Source organism: Coregonus lavaretus (genome assembly GCF_964263955.1).
Source record: "Coregonus lavaretus genome assembly, chromosome: 14".
NCBI lineage: Eukaryota > Metazoa > Chordata > Actinopteri > Salmoniformes > Salmonidae > Coregonus > Coregonus lavaretus.
Genome location: NC_140001.1, coordinates 38,499,516 through 38,519,436, shown reverse-complemented (window position 1 = coordinate 38,519,436; position 19,921 = coordinate 38,499,516). Strand labels below are relative to the sequence as shown.

The following is a 19,921-nucleotide window of genomic DNA, read 5'->3' as shown; positions in this document are numbered from 1 at the left end:
TCCTGGCCACTTAACTCAGTGCTAAGTGTTTTCCATACTAGAAGTGTGCAGATAAATTATTGACTCCCAGGGCAGCGGATTGAAAATGTTGGGCATGGAGACAGTGAAAGAAAGCTATTGTGAGCATCTGTTGACGGGTTGGTTGTGGCAGGATGAGGGGTGTTTTTCCCCCCTTTAATAGGATCGTTTTGGTTGCCATAGATATTGAGAACAAATTGCCGTCTAGTTAATGAGATGTAGGCTGAGAGCTTTGGAGGTGAATGTGAGATTGTTTTCTCAAATGGAAAAGCAATACAACATTTATTTTTGGATACACATTGAGGTTACTTGGATGGAGATTATTCGAATGTTACTGCTACATTTTTGGATCTGAGGATCATGGTGAGAAGGACTTGATTTCATCTGAGGTTGAATAGTTTGCTTTTGGCCAGTGCACTTCTGTTATTGATGGCCGCAGTGGATGCGTCATGAACTGCAAAAGCGCACGAATGAAGATTTTGTATTTATTTAGGACTAGCCTATACAGACTTTTCCAGGCATTTGAGTGAACACTTTGAACTGAAATAGTGTTTGTTTATTTATATTGGCCTATAGTGTGTATTATTTTACAGAATAACTAGCCTAACAGCAGGCAAAATGTTGACCACTGAGGAACTGGTTGGACATAAATGATTTGGACACTTGTCAAACACGTTCAATAGGCCTGTATTCACAGATTAATTTTAATTTTAATATTTATCTTCACGGTTTCTACGTTCTTTATGTAGCACCTTCAAGACAAACCGCTACTTTTTAACCTGCTCTTGTAGCCCAACTAGACAACACGCTTAAATTCCACAGCAGACAGCACCCATGACCGGCAGGACATGTATGATATGGATCCTCATACGATGGATAAGGTAAAAAATATTGTGATAATCTTATCCATGTAATGGAAGATTCCCTGAAGGGCCCCTTTAAGTTGCCCTATTTAGAAAGTCTCAGAAATCTCACCTCATTCCAGGGCAAGGGAAAACCCTACTTTCTAGCAAACCGAGTTTTAGCAAAAGTCCATGAAAGCATGAAACAGTGTATCAGATAAGGTGAATATGAAAAATGAATTATTAGGCTATTTAGATTGACTTGCCTACAGCATTTAGCATTCTAAATGTGGCATTGTACAAGTAGTACTATTTTTGTTTTACTTTTGAGAGATGACTCGCCATATTTTGATTTTGAGAAGGTGGATGTGTTAGCTGAATGACTGTAGACAGTTTTCATGAAGAAAAAGTGGGTGATTTAGTCTTATCTGAGGAGTGAGGCAGGTGGATGGAAGCCTCGCCCATCAGGCCATCGCCTCCATCAGGCTATCTCAGCAAACAGCACAGTAGGAGAGCTCTAACTGGGTTAAATTAGCCATCATAATCAGCTATGGAGAAGTACTTGGCACACATTCAAGTTCCATCCACAAAAAGACCTGACACAAATCAAACATGGATGGATTTGTCAAACAGCAGCATGCATGTGCCTGTGTGTGTGTGTTACAGTAACACCTATAGCATAATTGCCCAGGGTTATACAGGCAGGTAGAATTAAGGTAATCACCTCTTTTCTGACTTATGTTGCAGATGTGCATGTTGGGGGGGGGGAGCTATTAAATTGAACTTTACACACAATAAAACATATTCTTCATGTTTGAATTCATAATACAGTACAATGATTTATTACACAATATTATACTGATAAAGAATAAGGAATGTTTGAATGAACTCAATCTCTTATTATTGTGGAGACAGGCCGAGTCATATATCATCTGGACTTGTGCCAGCCTCCATGGAAGATCTTTGTTCAGGCAGCTTTGTTCATGCATGAACTACCAATTAACTTAGCTAATTCTGGTTTTTGTCTTTGAGATTCTTCCTGTAAGTGCTAGATAAATTAAAGCGCTATTTAAATTAAATCCATGATTAATCTCCTGATAAGGCGAGTTGTAGTTGACACAGTGTTCGTCAGCCTGTTGGTAAGGGTGACTGTTGCATTTACTCTGAAACCAGGAGATCAGGGCATTCAGGAAAGGGTCACCACAGCTATTTTTGGAGCGTTTTTTGACACAGTACCATCGGTCATGTCTAAAATTAAACCTTTCTGGGTGATAAGCACAGGAGACCTTTGGCTACAACGCTTCATTATTGATTTTATCGGCCATTCAACTTTGCAGTGCGCTAAATTTAGATGCTTTGACATCTAATATTGATCTAGTTAAACAATGACTAAGACTTTGAATACAGCAATATTACACTCTTTATACCAGTGTCTGATCTGCCTCCCTAATGTGAAGATATCTTAGGACTGTAGGTACACATATACAGGTCTACTGTAAATCATGTGCTTGTGAGAGGCTTCTGTTGAATCCAATGAAATAGGTCACACCTTTGCCACGTTTTCTAAGCAAAGACAGTAATCTATGAATTTTCTATGTTAATGACCAAGGTCAAATGACCATGTTACCCATTCTACTAAACAGACAAACCTTCAAGTCAGGTCATTCATGCCATCACATGGATACAGAGTGGAAATTAACGAAGGCTACTGGTACTAGACATTCTGTTGAATAGCAACGGTAATAGTAAGCTGTATGTCTTTTCAGAGGTTTTAGTTTAGATCAACTTTAATCAATCTGATTAGGTTTCTTTTTTTTTTGCCTGCTTTTGGGTTTGTCATTACACATGTGAAAGATTTGGTCACTCCAATACTTTGCGGTTCAAATTGACCTGTGGTGATAATTCACATTCTATATTGTCGCAAGGTACAGTGCCTTCAGAAAGTATTCACACCCCTTGACTTTTTCCACATTTTGTTGTGTTACAAAGTGGGATTAAAATTGATTTAATTATTTTTTTAAATGTAAACGATCTACACAAAATACTCTGTAATGTCAAAGTGGAAGAACATTTTGAACATTTCTAAAAATAATGTGAAAAATAAAACACTAATATATCTTGATTAGATAAGTATTCAACCCCCTAAATCAATACATGTTAGAATCACTGTTGGCAGTGATTACAGCTGTGAGCCTTTTGGTTAAGTCTCTAAGAGCTTTCCACACCTGTATTGTTCAACATTTGCCCATTATTCTTTTCAAAATTCTTCAAGCTCTGTCAAATTGGTTGTTGATAATTGCTAAATAACCATTTTCAGGTCTTGCCATAGATTTTCAAGCAGATTAATGTCAACTCTGTAACTAGGCTACGCAGGAACATTCACTGTCTTCTTGGTAAGGAACTCCAGTGTAGATTTGTCCTTGTGTTTTAGGTTATTGTCCTGCTGAAAGGTGAATTCATCTCCCAGTGTCTGGTGGAAAGAAGACTGAATCAGGTTTTCCTCTAGGATTTTCCCTGTGCTTAGCTCCATTCTGTTGATTTTTTATCCTGAAAAACTACCAAGTCCTTAACGATTACAAGCATACCCATAACATGATACATCCACCACTATACTTGAAAATATGGAAAGTGGTACTCAGTAATGTGTTGTATTGGATTTGCCCCAAACATAACACTTTGCAGTATTACTAGGGTCATATTGTCTTACATATCGTAGATATCATCTGACCACATGTCCTTGGCCAGATGGGATGAAGGGTTAGGGGGTGGGCCTTTGTGTGGGCCGCCATCTTCTCCGGCCAGCCCACTTTACCAGAGCATAAAAACAGCTGAGGTCCTCATTCAACTGCATTTACAGTTCACTGACTCTGCATACACACACACACACACACACTCATGCCAGACACACACTCACCACACACCACTACACACGGCAAGTGATTTAGAAAGCTAGACAAGATGCTGTGCATCAACTCCTACACGGGCCAGATGGGGACGATGCCTTGTATCCTTAGCACTGTGCTAGAGACAGTCCTCATGGTAAGATACACATTTCTGAAGAGTTTAGGTCCGAATTTCTGAATAGTCTAGTTTTGGTCTCCAGTCTAGGTCTGAACCTCTGAATAATCTTGTTTGGGTTGGGTTACTTGAGTTGATTTGTACATTATTGCCTTAATAATGTTTATAATTGGACTTTCTACTCTGCATGAATGTTGTCTGAATTAACTCAAGTCTTCACACACATACTGCTCCATGTTGTTTGAGAGGAAGTTATGGGTGAGAAGCTTTGTCAGATGTTTAGTTTACTACTTTGTCCTATTTGTGAAATACCTGGATGAAACTGTATCTTGGTGGTGAAATGTAATTCAGAGCAACCATAACACCATCTCTTTCAATTTATTACATTTTTTATTTGATTTCAATGTTTCTGTTTCCACAGATGACATTTTAGATGAATAAAAATAGAGAGAGAAAGGGCTGAAGTTAAACATTAAATAGATCTTCATTATCCTTACCCTTACTGTCATTTTTTCACACTTTACTTTACTGTGCTTTGAGTTCTGTACTCTATTTATGACGTGCGTATGTAAAGTGTCCTTGGACTTGAGAAATGCCACACCTTAAGTTCCCTTGGGGAAATAATGTTATTCTATTCTATTCTAAAGGTATTCCATGACTGAATAGTATGATGGTTATTTGTGGGGGCTTGCTGTGACCCTGTTCGTCCTTTCCTCCCCAGGTGGAGCAGATCCTGTCGGAGTTCAGGCTGAAGAAGGAGCAGTTGAAGGAGGTAATGAAGAGGATGATGAGGGAGATGGACCGGGGACTGCGCGTAGAGACGCACCAGGAGGCCAGTGTCAAAATGCTGCCCACCTACGTCTGTTCTACCCCTGAGGGATCAGGTAGAGGCATATACCTCATTTATTCAATGCTTTCTTGTGAAATAACAATGTAAATGCATGATAACTAGGCTATTTGTACTAAATGGGAATTAATGAGAGTGATGGCACATGAACGAACATTACATTTCTTATTAGATTTATTTTATATTCAATTTGTAGTGCCTTAAAAAAAATAAGATATGCCACAATGAGATAGAAAAATATTCTTATTCCAGAAACCCCTGCTGTGTGTGTGTGTGTGTGTGATCTTATATGACACCCTTCTGTGTGTTGCGCTTTGTCAGAGGTTGGTGATTTCCTGGCCCTGGACCTGGGGGGGACTAACTTCCGTGTGATGTTGGTGAAGGTGGGGGAGGATGAGGAGAGGGGATGGAAGGTGGAGACCAAACACCAGATGTACTCCATCCCAGAGGACGCCATGACAGGCACGGCTGAGATGGTGAGAGTGCAGTGTACTTAGAAGGGTTCACTCAGAACTGCACTGTGTTGACTAGTGTAATCAGTGTCTCCCATAAATCATCATGCCTCACCATCCTCTCTCTCCCTTTCTCCTTTTCCCTCCATCCCCTCTCTTCTCAGCTCTTTGACTACATTGCAGAGTGTATATCAGACTTCCTGAACAGACAACACATCAAGCACAAGAAGCTTCCTCTGGGTTTCACATTCTCCTTTCCTGTACGACACGAGAACATAGACAAGGTTTGAGATGGACTAAGTACAAGACCTGCCCAGTGTTAGAGACTTCAGATTAGAGATTTGACCTGCGAGTGACTATCTGAGTATCTGAGTTAGTGTCTGAGCCCTGCTACCAACCCTAACCCTCTGTGTTCCTCCCAGGGCATCCTACTGAACTGGACCAAAGGGTTCAAGGCGTCTGGAGCAGAGGGTAACAACGTGGTGGGACTACTGAGAGATGCCATCAAGAGGAGAGGGGTAGGATTGTCACTTCAGGATTAGTATTCTATGTTTCTGATACATAGAATAATATATATGTTGTGATAGATATGCTATGATACATTTGTAAAACATGCGTAGGAGATTCATGCAAATAGAGCCGTACTGAAATGTTCCTTTACTCTTCAGGACTTTGAGATGGACGTTGTTGCCATGGTGAACGATACAGTTGCTACCATGATATCCTGTTACTATGAGGACCGCAGCTGTGAAGTGGGAATGATTGTGGGTAAGGACGCACACACACGCACACACACATCCACTTATCTCCTGTTACCTACCATCTCTCTACCTCTCTTTAAAGCCAACTATGTTGGTATTTGTCTGTAATACGACACACAAATCAAATGTAATATGACCATTGTCCTGTCCCCAGGTACTGGGTGTAACGCTTGTTACATGGAGGAGATGCGGACAGTGGAGCTGGTGGAGGGGGAAGAGGGGAGGATGTGTGTGAACACAGAGTGGGGGGCCTTCGGAGCCAACGGAGAGCTGGAGGAGTTTAGACTGGAGTACGACAGGGTGGTGGATGAGACATCACTCAACCCTGGACAACAACTGTGAGTTCTGGGCCTTACTCTGTCTATCTCAGCACAATGACCTAATTAGGGCTTCCTAAGTTTAGGGGGTGTTACATTCTCCACTGGTGATAAAACTCACATGACTGTAAGTCGCTTTGGATAAAAGCGTCTGCTAAATGGCATATTATTATTATTATTATTATTATCGTTCTATTTGTGGTAGTACCTAGTTTCTCTTGTGCAGTATTGGCTGCATGTGTATCCAGACATGTATAAATGTGTCCATTCTTAGAAGCTCAAAGTATGTGAGAGTCTGGAGAGTTTCTGAAAGAGCTGTACTTTCTATGACACAATGCACATTACATTTAACATTTTAGTCATTTAGCAGATGCTCTTATCCAGAGCGACCTACAGTTAGTGAGTGCATACATTTTCATACTGGCCCCCCGTGGGAAACAAACCCACAACCTTGGCGTTGCAAGCGCCATGCTCTACCAACTGAGCTATATGCAGCCTGAGGATGAGCACAGGTGGAAATGTGCCTCTCTCTCTCTCTCTCTCTCTCTCTCTCTCTCTCTCTCTCTCTCTCTCTCTCTCTCTCTCTCTCTCTCTCTCTCTCTCTCTCTCTCTCTCTCTCTCTCTCTCTCTCTCTCTCTCTCTCTCTCGTCTGTCTACCACACTGAGGATGAGCACAGGTGGAAACGTGCCTCTCTCTCTCTCTCTCTCTCTCTCTCTCTCTCTCTCTCTCTCTCTCTCTCTCTCTCTCTCTCTCTCTCTCTCTCTCTCTCTCTCTCGTTCTCTCTCTCACCTGTCTACGACACTCACCTGACACTAACCTGCAGCCTATATGTGGTCACTAGGTAACTCTCTTGTTTTCCAAGCCGTGGCTAGTGGCATCCCAGTCTCTATACACCAGGGTCAGATTAATGAGCTCCTGTCCAGCGCTAGCTAATGTCAGCCAGGCTAATGGCTGTTTACCGTCTGCTCTGACAGCCCCTTCACACAGGCAACCGCTGAGCTGAGCCTCACTCACCCTAGCACTTTATCTCTCTCTCCGCTCCACAGCGACAGCGAGACGGAGAGATTGCTCTCCTGCTTTTCAATCTCTCTCTTTCTTGTTTCTCCCCGGCCTAGCTGGGAAATGATGATGATAGGGATGTCGTTTCACGTGTTGTGTGACGCATAACTCTTTTTCTCTCTTTCTCCATCCACATGCTCTGCCCCGCTGCCTCCCTCAACTCTCCCTTCTCCCTCCCTCTCTCTACCTTCCTCTCCCCCCTCCCCTCCATCGCTCTGTAGCTATGAGAAGTTGATCAGTGGGAAGTACATGGGAGAGCTGGTGAGGCTGGTATTGTTGAAGCTGGTGAACGAGGAGCTGCTGTTTAACGGAGAGGCCTCTGACCTACTGAAGACTCGTGGCAGCTTTGAGACACGCTACGTCTCCCAGATAGAGAGGTGAGGGGTCATAACACAACAATGAAATTAGAATTACAACTGCCAACACTATTACAATGACATCAACACAGTTACAACTCTTTGTGTCAGTGACTGTCTTCTGTCCGAGACAGTAAAGCTTCCCTCAGTAAGTCTTAAGTGTGTGTTCTCTCCCTGTGTGTTCCTCAGTGACTCTGGAGACAGGAAGCAGATCTACAACATCCTGTCTACACTGGGCGTGTTGCCGTCGGAGCTGGACTGTGACATAGTGCGTCTAGCTTGTGAGAGCGTGTCCACGCGGGCAGCACACATGTGTGGGGCAGGGTTAGCCGGTGTCATCAACCGCATGAGAGAACGCCGCAGCCAGGAGGTGCTGAAGATCACTGTGGGCATCGACGGCTCCGTCTACAAACTCCACCCCTGGTGAGGAGGGGGGAGGAGTCACCAAGTCTATAACATACAAATAATGTTAGTCATATCTAGTGACGATGTCATGCTTTTTAATCTAACCCTGATATTAATCTCCCTCCACAGTTTCCAGGACAGGTTCCACAAAGTTGTACGGGAGCTGACGCCTCACTGTGACATCACCTTCATCCAATCAGAAGAAGGGAGTGGCCGGGGGGCGGCACTTATCTCGGCAGTAGCCTGTAAGATGGCAGCGTGCATCCTGACACCGTGAGAGTCTTAACAGCCTCCCAGCTCTGGCCTCCTCTTGAAGCTTTCACAGAGTAAAGCCTCACTCCTCATTGGTGAGAGATATGTGTGTGAATAACTCACTGTACATAAAAAGAACCCCACCACACAGCACACACAACATAGAAAACACAGAGACAGATTAAATCAGTACTTTTCCCTGTGAACAGTATTATACAGATGTGTTTTTGAACCGAGGAGCCTCTGTAAATTCGCTGCAGTCCCACAATGCATAGGTGGTATGTCACAGCAAGTCCTGAACCCTTGTTTAAACATGTTCTCAAGCTTCCACTGATTGCAGGTGTTTGAAGCTTGATTAATACTGTAATATAATGTTCATGTGAAAAGGATTGGCATTGATTTATAACGTCAGTGTGTTTTTTTGTTTGATGCTGTCTGTTTAATCCAGAGATGCTACCGTATATAATTTAAAACTAAAGGATTGTCCGTTACAAATGTATTGCAGTGTAGTCTTTCATTTACTGTTCGTGGGAAATTGTATTTATAAAAGCTATGTATCTGTGATGAGCGTAAAGGTCTTAATTCCTAATATGTATATCTAAGAACGAGAATGTGCTTCGTAATGTGATTTTTTTGTTGTTGTAAATAAAGTTGCTGTAACATAAAAAGATTGAATGTATTTTTTGTGTGTCTATCATCCTTTGAAAAGGAAGGGGCCAAATAATAGAAGTGGCTTTGCTGTACGTGACCACATGCTCTGCTGTCATAACGAACTGTCAAGTCTCTGTTTCTGTTCAGTAAAATGAATAACGCACACAACGTTTCCACCAAATGCAACTAAATAGAACTGTAAACTACAGCCATACTCATGGGTAACATGTTATCTCAGGGGAGATTTTATTGACTACTCACATTGCGTCACATAATAGCCACAATCATCTACAGTGGGGAAAAAATGTATTTAGTCAGCCACCAATTGTGCAAGTTCTCACACTTAAAAAGATGAGAGAGGCCTCTACTTTTCATCATAGGTACACGTCAACTATGACAGACAAAATGAGATTTTTTTTCCCAGAAAATCACATTGTAGGATTTTTTATGAATTTATTTGCAAATTATGGTGGAAAATAAGTATTTGGTCAATAACAAAAGTTTCTCAATACTTTGTTATATACCCTTTGTTGGCAATGATACAGGTCAAACGTTTTCTGTAAGTCTTCACAAGGTTTTCACACACTGTTGCTGGTATTTTGGCCCATTCCTCCATGCAGATCTCCTCTAGAGCAGTGATGTTTTGGGGCTGTCACTGGGCAACACTGACTTTCAACTCCCTCCAAAGATTTTCTATGGGGTTGAGATCTGGAGACTGGCTAGGCCACTCCAGGACCTTGAAATGCTTCTTACGAAGCCACTCCTTCATTGCCCGGGCGGTGTGTTTGGGATCATTGTCATGCTGAAAGACCCAGCCACGTTTCATCTTCAATGCCCTTGCTGATGGAAGGAGGTTTTCACTCAAAATCTCACGATACATGGCCCCATTCATTCTTTCCTTTACACGGATCAGTCGTCCTGGTCCCTTTACAGAAAAACAGCCCCAAAGCATGATGTTTCCACCCCCATGCTTCACAGTAGGTATGGTGTTCTTTGGATGCAACTCAGCATTCTTTGTCCTCCAAACACGACGAGTTGTTTTTACCAAAAGTTCTATTTTGGTTTCATCTGACATTCTCCCAATCCTCTTCTGGATCATCAAATGCACTCTAGCAAACTTCAGACGGGCCTGGACATGTACTGGCTTAAGCAGGGGGACACGTCTCGCACTGCAGGGATTTGAGTCCCTGGCGGCGTAGTGTGTTACTGATGGTAGGCTTTGTTACTTTGGTCCCAGCTCTCTGCAGGTCATTCACTAGGTCCCCCGTGTGGTTCTGGGATTTTTGGTCACCGTTCTTGTGATCATTTTGACCCCACGGGGTGAGCTCTTGCGTGGAGCCCCAGATCGAGGGAGATTATCAGTGGTCTTGTATGTCTTCCATTTACTAATAATTGCTCCCACAGTTGATTTCTTCAAACCAAGCTGCTTACCTGTTGCAGATTCAGTCTTCCCAGCCTGGTGCAGGTCTACAATTTTGTTTCTGGTGTCCTTTGACAGCTCTTTGGTCTTGGCCATAGTGGAGTTTGGAGGTGACTGTTTGAGGTTGTGGACAGGTGTCTTTTATACTGATAACAAGTTCAAACAGGTGCCATTAATACAGGTAACGAGTGGAGGACAGAGGAGCCTCTTAAAGAAGAAGTTACAGGTCTGTGAGAGCCAGAAATCTTGCTTGTTTGTAGGTGATCAAATACTTATTTTCCACCATAATTTGCAAATAAATTCATTAAAATCCTACAATGTGATTTTCTGGATTTTTTTTTTCTCAATTTGTCTGTCATAGTTGACGTGTACCTATGATGAAAATTACAGGCCTCTCTCATCTTTTTAAGTGGGAGAACTTGCACAATTGGTGGCTGACTAAATACTTTTTTCCCCCACTGTATATTCCACTTCCTATCTTGCCATATCCCACTGTCTTCTCTCTCACACTATCTCTGCAAATCCACCTCCCCCTCTGTCTCTCTCTCCCTTCTCGTCTCTCAACCTATCACCTCTCCTCCCCCTGCTCTCTCCCTCCCTATCTCCTTTTTCCACCCGCAGTGGAATTCTGGTCCTTGGGTCCTTATCGTGTCCACATAGAGAGAGAGAGAGAGAGAGAGAGAGAGAGAGAGAGAGAGAGAGAGAGAGAGAGAGAGAGAGAGAGAGAGAGAGAGAGAGAGAGAGAGAGAGAGAGAGAGAGAGAGAGAGAGAGAGAGAGAGAGAGAGAGAGAGAGAGAGAGAGAGAGAGAGAGAGAGAGAGAGAGAGAGAGAGAGAGAGAGAGAGAGAGAGAGAGAGAGAGAGAGAGTGTCGATGGCCATGTAAGGGACTGTGATACACACCGCAGGCCTATTATAGGAGGGCAGAAGATACCATGAGCCATACATAAACCCTCCCCAGCATCACACCTAGTCCTGGGTACAGAGAGCTACTATACCACACACAGACATGGTGAGTACTAGAACAATGACTCAATATTATACATCATTTGCCATCTGACTTTACTCATAAGCAAAACCTTTTGTAACGTTTATCTGGAATTTAGTTCATTGTTATGAGGAAATATTAGGGTCGTTCCACGAAAGAGTGCCTTTTGCGTCCCTTTGATATTTTAAGTAGAAATTGTGCACCAATATTGAATTTTAAAAGCCTATTATATTAAATGAAGTGCCCTTTAATATAGTCCACATTGAGAAATCAATACATCTGATTGTTTATAAAAAATAATTTGTTAAAGTGCCAAAATTAGTTGTACCTGTCCCTCCGTCAACCCTGTGTCAGTTCTAGGAGGATTTATCCAAGTTTCACCATCATTGCAAAGCCCTAGCTATTGCTTGTTGCTTTGACAAAGTCATTTCTGAGGATTGTTATTTATTTCATGTGATTAATGATTCATTGAAGTCTGTTCCTCATTTTAAGTTCAACCCTGTTAGGTGAACTTTACTCTTGTTTTAATATATTGAAACTATTCCTTTTTAAATCTTTTTTTTATTTTTATGAAACATTAGACATCTAATAGTTATAGAGCTGGTTGTACTATTTGCAGAATGTTTTGGGTGTTTTGTGGTGGAACAATGAGCGGGTGGCACACAAGAGTCAACCCTGTTACCCATAGATAGGCTAGAAATGTTTTAACAATTTAATTGTTAAAACATGCATTCAAGCTTGCATTCAATTGCCACTCCCTGTTGCACACAACAAGCTTCCATTCCCCCTGTCACAATCCAATTGTCAACCCTGTTACTTTATTTGCCACTTAATAGGCACTTACTGTAGTCCTTTTTTTATTTAACCTCTTGAGATGGGAAAATATGTTTTTTTATGAAGTTGTGCTCTTTATGACAGAATGTTAAAATTAGGTGAAATAATTGTATTTAAACAATTTTAAAAATACTAACGACCCTAGAATGTTTTTTGACTATGTAGAGAGTAAGCCTAGTGTTAGGTTTCAAATTGTAACTAAAAGGTACAACTTCAACAGAGTCAAAAACCCATTTATAGTATGTGTCCTACTATTTTAATTAGAAATGAGAAATTACAAAGTCCTTAGAAAGTCATTTGTGCTTATTTAAATGGAAATCATACTAACTTTGGATGACCTTGGTCACGTAAACCTGGATGTTTTACTGTAAAAAGATGTAAAATGTATGTGACATGTGTGACCTTATTTCTCCTTTTCATTCTTTCACATAGAATACATGGTTTTCATTGTTACATGTTGATGTATATATATTTTTTTATTCCCTCTCTGCTTTCATTCGTTTACAACAGGTGACAGTAAAATGATCATGTGTAACCTCTTGTCTATTTTTCTGGTTTCTCAGGCCAGTAAGAAGGCTGCTAATAAGAGACAGAGGGGAGCCCAGAAGAGCTGTTCCAATGTCTTCTCCATGTTCGAACAGTCCCAGATACAGGAGTTCAAGGAGGTATGTAGCTACAGTACACTTACACTGTCTACTTAATAAAAGTGCCATTTTGGTGCAGTTTGGATGGCTGGTCCATAGACATTAGACATCAGAGGAAACGACTCTAAATATAAGACATAAAAACATTTGGATAATCATTATTTATTTTATGATGAAGGTAAAATTCTGGGAGGAAAATCTATTAACAACGGATGTACTGTGTTTATTTCCAGGCTTTCGGTTGTATTGACCAAGACAGAGATGGTGTAATCAAAAAACAGGACCTGAGAGAAACCTATGGACAGCTAGGTATTCTGATAGTCTCTCTTTAAAAATGTGTGTGTGTGTATGCGCGTGTGTATGTTGATTTATGTTTTTGTGTACCAGGGAAGCTGAACGTTAAAGATGAGGAACTGGATGAGATGTTGAACGAGGGGAAGGGTCCCATCAACTTCACTGTGTTCCTCACTCTATTTGGAGAGAAACTCAACGGTGAGACCCCATCCCTCTACTTCTCCACCCCTTCTGCTGTATGCGTCTTTTGTTTGTTCATGTTGACTGAACTGTAACCCTCCCCCTACAGGCACAGACCCTGAGGACACCATCCTCGCTGCCTTCAAGCTTTTTGACCCAAACAGCACAGGCTTCGTCCACAAGGATGAGTCAGTATCATTTGAACCTACACAGATTGCCAAAATTTGCAATGACACATAATGTGGACAATTAATTATTAATTAGTTATGTATTCTTTAAAGGTTTAAACGATTACTGATGAACCAGGCTGATAAATTCACAGCAGAGGAGGTTGGTATTGTTTTATTCCTTCTAACCTATTTTTTTTCTTTAAAATAATAAATAAACAAATCACACATTTGACAAAATACTAGAGCGAGAGATAAACCATTCTATCAGCAGTTCTACATAGACAGTAGGCCTATGGTCAATATTTATGCACATTGTTGCCTAATCACTCTCTGTCTTCTGATGAAATCCTCAGGTGGACCAGGCGTTCTCTGTGGCTCCAATTGACGTGGCCGGCAACATCGACTACAAGTCGCTGTGTTACATCATCACACACGGAGACGAGAAGGAGGAGTCCTAAAGACCCTCAGCAAAAAACCCTGACCCAACCCATAACCCCTGATAGAGCAGAACTGGAATCTCCTCTGTGGTTGTCTTTTGCCAATCCAGTAAAGTAATCAAATCAACACCTGTCTGTAAAAAGTTTACATTTGTTTGTAGTTACGTTTAGATACAGTACAGTTACAATTTGTGTTATCTCACAGTTGAATAAAAGCGTTGTCATCTTTATAGTCATACAAACTCTTGTTTCTGACAGCTGATGTCCATACTGGGACCAGAACACTCACACACTACACCTAACCACTACAAAACATGTTCAAGTCAACCTAATTAATCCCCCACATCCATCTCCCCCCTCAAACACTGCAAGATTTAGATTAATGCAGCCATTTTTATATCAATATCAAATCATTTCTGGGACACAATTAGGTACCTTACTGTGATTGTTTTCAATTAAAATGGTCAAAAAGAAACAAAAATAGTTTCTTAGCAAGAGTAATTTCTCAAGCAAGAATTTTGCTAGGACTGTCTGGGAGTGGTCTGAGTGGGGAAGGGGAAAACTGAAAACTAGCTGGTTTTTTTTACTCTCTTTCTTATTGGTCTGTTAACTAATTTACCAGGCAGGCCAAAATGCCATCCCACCAAAACAGGCTGTAATTTCAGGCTCTTACACTAAAAGAGATATATCATCATTTTCACAATTTCACAGTATAATTCCAACCTCATAGTGTGGAAATGTATATAAAACACAGGAAAATCCTATTTATAACTGCTTTAATACCCCAAATGTGATTTGTTAGGTGCATTCAGGAGAAAGGGCCACAATGCAATGAGTCTGTGTAGTTCCAGTCAGAGCCATGTATTTAGAATACAATTCTAAATATATGGCTCTGTTTCCAGTCATTTAGGCCTCGGTTGCCGTGGATACAACAACAAACCCTTTTGTAAACTCCACTGCCAAACAGCCACCACATCTACTGGTCAAACAGAGCTGGACAGCCAAGATTAACCCACATTTGTAAGCAAGGCTGGGGATACAAGCTACCCCTTCTAAGTCCCTACTGTTAGGTGTTTGTAAGATTTTGTGTTTTTTGCCGTGTGAGATGTTGTTGTTGTAGACGAAGCAGAGATGCCTATATCTTCTGGAGCTGAGGGTAGAGTAGATGTGGGGATAGATACATCCATAGCATGGACGCCAGATGGGGTGAAAAAAGAGGCAAAACTGGTCAAGAACTGTGATTCCTATCTAAGAAGGTGGGTGGATTGATCTTTACTCTGTGTTGAATTAAAGTGACATCTTGGTTAAAACATTATTTTGCATCCTCATCAAACACAACATAATGTATTCATGTCCATATGTCTGCTACAATGGTCAATTAACATTTGAACAAAAGTAAAACAATGTAATACAATGTTTTAGGTTATTTTAATAACTTTGCTGTTATCATTTGAAGGAATTGTTTTGCTGGTCATTAAAAGCTGTTTTAGTGCTGCCTCTCCCTGTCCATCCAATAGTACCCTCTCTTTCATTGGAACTATGCTGGAGGACATAGGGATGTCAGGCACTAAACAGGCTCATTGTTTCAACTGGTCAAGCTCTTTCCTCAGACAATGGTAGAATGTCTCTTGCACATGTCTCTTGCACATTTTTGTGTATGGGTGGTCCTCTGTAGCTCAGCTGGTAGAGCACGGCGCTTGTAACGCCAAGGTAGTGGGTTCGATCCCCGGGACCACCCATACACAAAAAAAATGTATGCACACATGACTGTAAGTCGCTTTGGATAAAAGCGTCTGCTAAATGGCATATTATATTTTTTATTATTTATTTTTTACATAAAGTTTGTTTTCAATTTGTGCACCTTGGTTGGACTGCAAGGTAGCTACTGTACACTTACTCTGTATCTGTAATACGATGAATTTAGTGAGTCTGCTATGCTCTGATATTAACAGGTATCTGGAAAGCCAGGCAGGGAAGAAAAAACACAATAGCACCATTTTGGGGGTACGTGTCGTCAGTGTTATAATAACAGGCCAATTAAACAATTAGAGTTGAAGTCGAATGTTTACATACACCTTAGCCAAATACATTTAAACTCAGTTTTTCACAATTCCTGACATTTAATCCTAGTAAAGATTCCCTGTCTTAGGTCAGTTAGGATCAGCACTTTATTTTAAGAATGTGAAATGTCGGAATAATAGTAGAGAGAATGATTTATTTCAGCTTTTATTTCTTTCATCACATTCCCAGTGGGTCAGAAGTTTACATACACTCAATTAGTATTTGGTAGCATTGCCTTTAAATTGTTTAACTTGAGTCAAACGTTTCGGGTAGCCTTCCACAAGCTTCCCACAATAAATTGGGTGAATTTTGGCCCATTCCTCCTGACAGAGCTGGTGTAACTGAGTCAGGTTTGTAGGCCTCCTTGCTCGCACACGCTTTTTCAGTTCTGCCCACAAATGTTCTATGGGATTGAGGTCCGGGCTTTTTGATGGCAACTCCAATACCTTGACGTTGTTGTCCTTAAGCCATTTTGCCACAACTTTGGAAGTACAGTCGTGGTCAAAAGTTTTGAGAATGACACAAGTATTGGTCTTCACAAAGTTTGCTGCTTCAGTGTTATGAGATATTTTTGTCAGATGTTACTATGATATACTGAAGTATAATTACAAGCATTCCATAAGTGTCAAAGGCTTTTATTGACAATTACATTAAGTTTATGCAAAGAGTCAATATTTGCAGTATTGACCCTTCTTTTTCAAGACCTCAGCAATCCGCCCTGGCATGCTGTCAATTAACGTCTGGGCCACATCCTGACTGATGGCAGCCCATTCTTGCATAATCAATGCTTGGAGTTTGTCCGAAATTGTGGGTTTTTGTTTGTCCACCCGCCTCTTGAGGATCGACCACAAATTCTCAATGGGATTAAGGTCTGGGGAGTTTCCTGGCCATGGACCCAAAATGTCGATGTTTTGTTCCCCGAGCCACTTTTGCCTTATGGCAAGGTGCTCCATCATGCTGGAAAAGGCATTGGTCGTCACCAAACTGTTCTTGGATGGTTGGGAGAAGTTGCTCTCAAGGATGTGTTGGTACCATTCTTTATTCATGGCTGTGTTCTTAGGCAAAATTGTGAGTGAGCCCACTCCCTTGGCTGAGAAGCAACCCCACACATGAATGGTCTCAGGATGCTTTACTGTTGGCATGACACAGGACTGATGGTAGCGCTCACCTTGTCTTCTCCGGACAAGCATTTTTCCGGATGCCCCAAACAATCGGAAAGGGGATTCATCAGAGAAAATGACTTTACCCCAGTCCTCAGCAGTCCAATCCCTGTACCTTTTGCAGAATATCAGTCTGTCCCTGATGTTTTTCCTGGAGAGGAGTGGCTTCTTTGCTGCCCTTCTTGACATCAGGCCATCCTCCAAAAGTATTTGGCTCACTGTGCGTGCAGATGCACTCACACCTGCCTGCTGCCATTCCTGAGCAAGCTCTGCACTGGTGGTGCCCCGATCCCGCAGCTGAATCAACTTTAGGAGACGGTCCTGGCGCTTGCTGGACTTTCTTGGGCGCCCTGACGCCTTCTTCACAACAGTTGAACCTCTCTCCTTGAAGTTCTTGATGATCCGATACATGGTTGATTTAGGTGCAATCATACTAGCATACATGCCTGTAGAGTCCTTTTTGTGCAAAGCAATGATGACGGCACGTGTTTCCTTACAGGTAACCATGGTTAACAGAGGAAGAACAATGATTTCAACCACCACCCTCCTTTTAAAGCTTCCAGTCTTTTATTCTAACTCAATCAGCATGACAGAGTGATCTCCAGCCACTCTCACCTGTGTTAACGAGAGAATCACTGACATGATGGCAGCTGGTCCTTTTGTGGCAGGGCTGAAATGCAGTGGAAGTGATTTTTTGGGATTAAGTTCATTTTCATGGCAAAGAGGGACTTTGTAATTAATTGCAATTCATCTGATCACTTTTCATGACATTCTGGAGTATATGCAAATTGCCATCATAAAAACTGAGGCAGCGGACTTTGTGAAAATTTGTATTTGTGTAATTCTCAAAATGTTTGACCACGACTGTATGCTTGGGGTCATTGTCCATTTGGAAGACCCATTTGCGACCAAGCTTTAACTTCCTGACTGATGTCTTGAGATGTTGCTTCAATATATCCACATAATTTTCCTTCCTCATGATGCCATCTATTTTGTGAAGTGCACCAGTCCCTCCTGCAGCAAAGCACCCCCACAGCATGATGCTGCCACCCCAGCGCTTCACGTTTGGGATGGTGTTCTTCGGCTTGCAAGCCATTCCCCTTTTTCCTCCAAACATAACGATGGTCATTATGGCCAAACAGTTCTATTTTTGTTTCATCAGACCAGAGGACATTTCTCCAAAAGTACGATCTTTGTCCCCATGTGCAGTTGCAAACCGTAGTCTGGCTTTTTTATGGCCATTTAGTGAGCAGTGGCTTCTTCCTTGCTGAGCGGCCTTTCAGGTTATGTCGATATAGGACTCGTTTTACTGTGGATATAGATACTTTTGTACCTGTTTCCTCCAGCATCTTCACAAGGTCCTTTGCTGTTGTTCTGGGATTGATTTGCACTTTTCGCACCAAAGTACGTTAATCTCTAGGAGACAGAACGTGTCTCCTTCCTGAGCGGTATGACGGCTGCGTGGTCCCATGGTGTTTATACTTACGTACTATTGTTTGTACAGATGAACATGGTACCGTCAGGCGTTTGGAAATTGCTCCTAAGGATGAACCAGACTTGTGGAGGTCTACAATTGGTTTTCTGAGGTCTTGGCTGATTTCTTTAGATTTTCCCATGATGTCAAGCAAAGAGGCACTGAGTTTGAAGGTAGGCCTTGAAATCCATCCACAGGTACACCTCCAATTGACTCAAAATATGTCAATTAGCCTATCAGAAGCTTCTAAAGCCATGACATCATTTTCTGGAATTTTCCAAGCTGTTTAAAGGCACAGTCAACTTAGTGTATGTAAACGTCTGACCCACTGGAATTGTGATACAGTCAATTATAAGTGAAATAATCTGTCTGTAAACAATTGTTGGAAAAATTACTTGTGTCATGCACAAAATAGATGTCCTAACCGACTTGCCAAAACTATAGTTTGTTAACAAGATATTTGTGGTTGAAAAACAAGTTTTAATGACTCCAACCTAAGTGTATGTAAACTTCCGACTTCAACTGTACATGAATTGATACAATAAATCAACACGTTAGATGTTGTTCTGTCTTTTCACATAGTTAAATAAAGTTTGCTTAATCTAAAAACAGGATGCCAGTCAACATCTTGCTGGTCCAGATGGAGAAAACATGGACACTTTCTCACCCGGTACGTTATTAAGGAAGAGGGATTTTTTTGCACCTTATATGCTAGTGTTAAGATACGTTTTACCAAAATATGACTTAATTGGCTTAACTCTTCCAGGTGTGAGCATAGATCCTAACACACAACAGAAGAAGGGAACCAGTGATGAAGGCAAAACCTCAGGAAAACAAACCAACGAAAAGAGCTCGAAGAAATCCCAAACATGTACACTTCTGTAGAGACACAACACTACGAATGGACTGCACACTTGTTGCTTTGATGCCCAACACCATATTGCATTACTTAGTGCCATATAATCCCATTGTATTGAGTCTTTATGATCACCCCAAGTTCTCTTCCTTGCCTGTTACTGTGATGAATCATAGAAATGGGGAGAGGGAGAATATATTTGATTTGAGAATGACTGTAACTGCAATCTATGCCTATCACTTTGCCTATTGAACAATTGCCTACTGTTATTAATTGTACTGTTTGGCTCCCTTTCATAACCTATGTTGAATAATGTCACAGTACTGTATGTAAAACACTTCAAAGCATCAATTGACAGTGTTTTTCCTGATTCTGACTATCTTGCTCTGGTAGCTTAGCTTGTTAATGAACATCACAAAAAAGAGAG

General features: G+C 41.4%; 2 protein-coding genes across 2 annotated transcripts; both read left to right on the top strand.

Moving 5' to 3' along the window:
• The first annotated feature begins 3,731 nt into the window (after window positions 1-3,731).
• On the top strand, window positions 3,732-8,998 carry LOC311141616 (hexokinase-4-like). The gene is made up of 10 exons (XM_084177002.1): window positions 3,732-3,899; window positions 4,600-4,762; window positions 5,047-5,201; window positions 5,342-5,461; window positions 5,600-5,695; window positions 5,846-5,945; window positions 6,093-6,276; window positions 7,537-7,692; window positions 7,861-8,094; window positions 8,206-8,998. Exons 1-10 carry the CDS (start codon window positions 3,819-3,821, stop codon window positions 8,351-8,353), a joined length of 1,437 nt encoding a protein of 478 aa, XP_084033128.1. The 5' UTR covers window positions 3,732-3,818; the 3' UTR covers window positions 8,354-8,998.
• A 2,396-nt stretch (window positions 8,999-11,394) lies between these two features.
• Window positions 11,395-13,964, top strand: myl7 (myosin, light chain 7, regulatory; the record flags this gene model as incomplete). The annotated part of the gene is made up of 7 exons (XM_084177009.1): window positions 11,395-11,408; window positions 12,782-12,883; window positions 13,096-13,171; window positions 13,250-13,354; window positions 13,446-13,524; window positions 13,618-13,666; window positions 13,860-13,964. The coding sequence occupies exons 1-7, from the start codon at window positions 11,406-11,408 to the stop codon at window positions 13,962-13,964; spliced, it is 519 nt and encodes a 172-aa protein (XP_084033135.1). The 5' UTR covers window positions 11,395-11,405.
• Window positions 13,965-19,921: the final 5,957 nt, after the last annotated feature.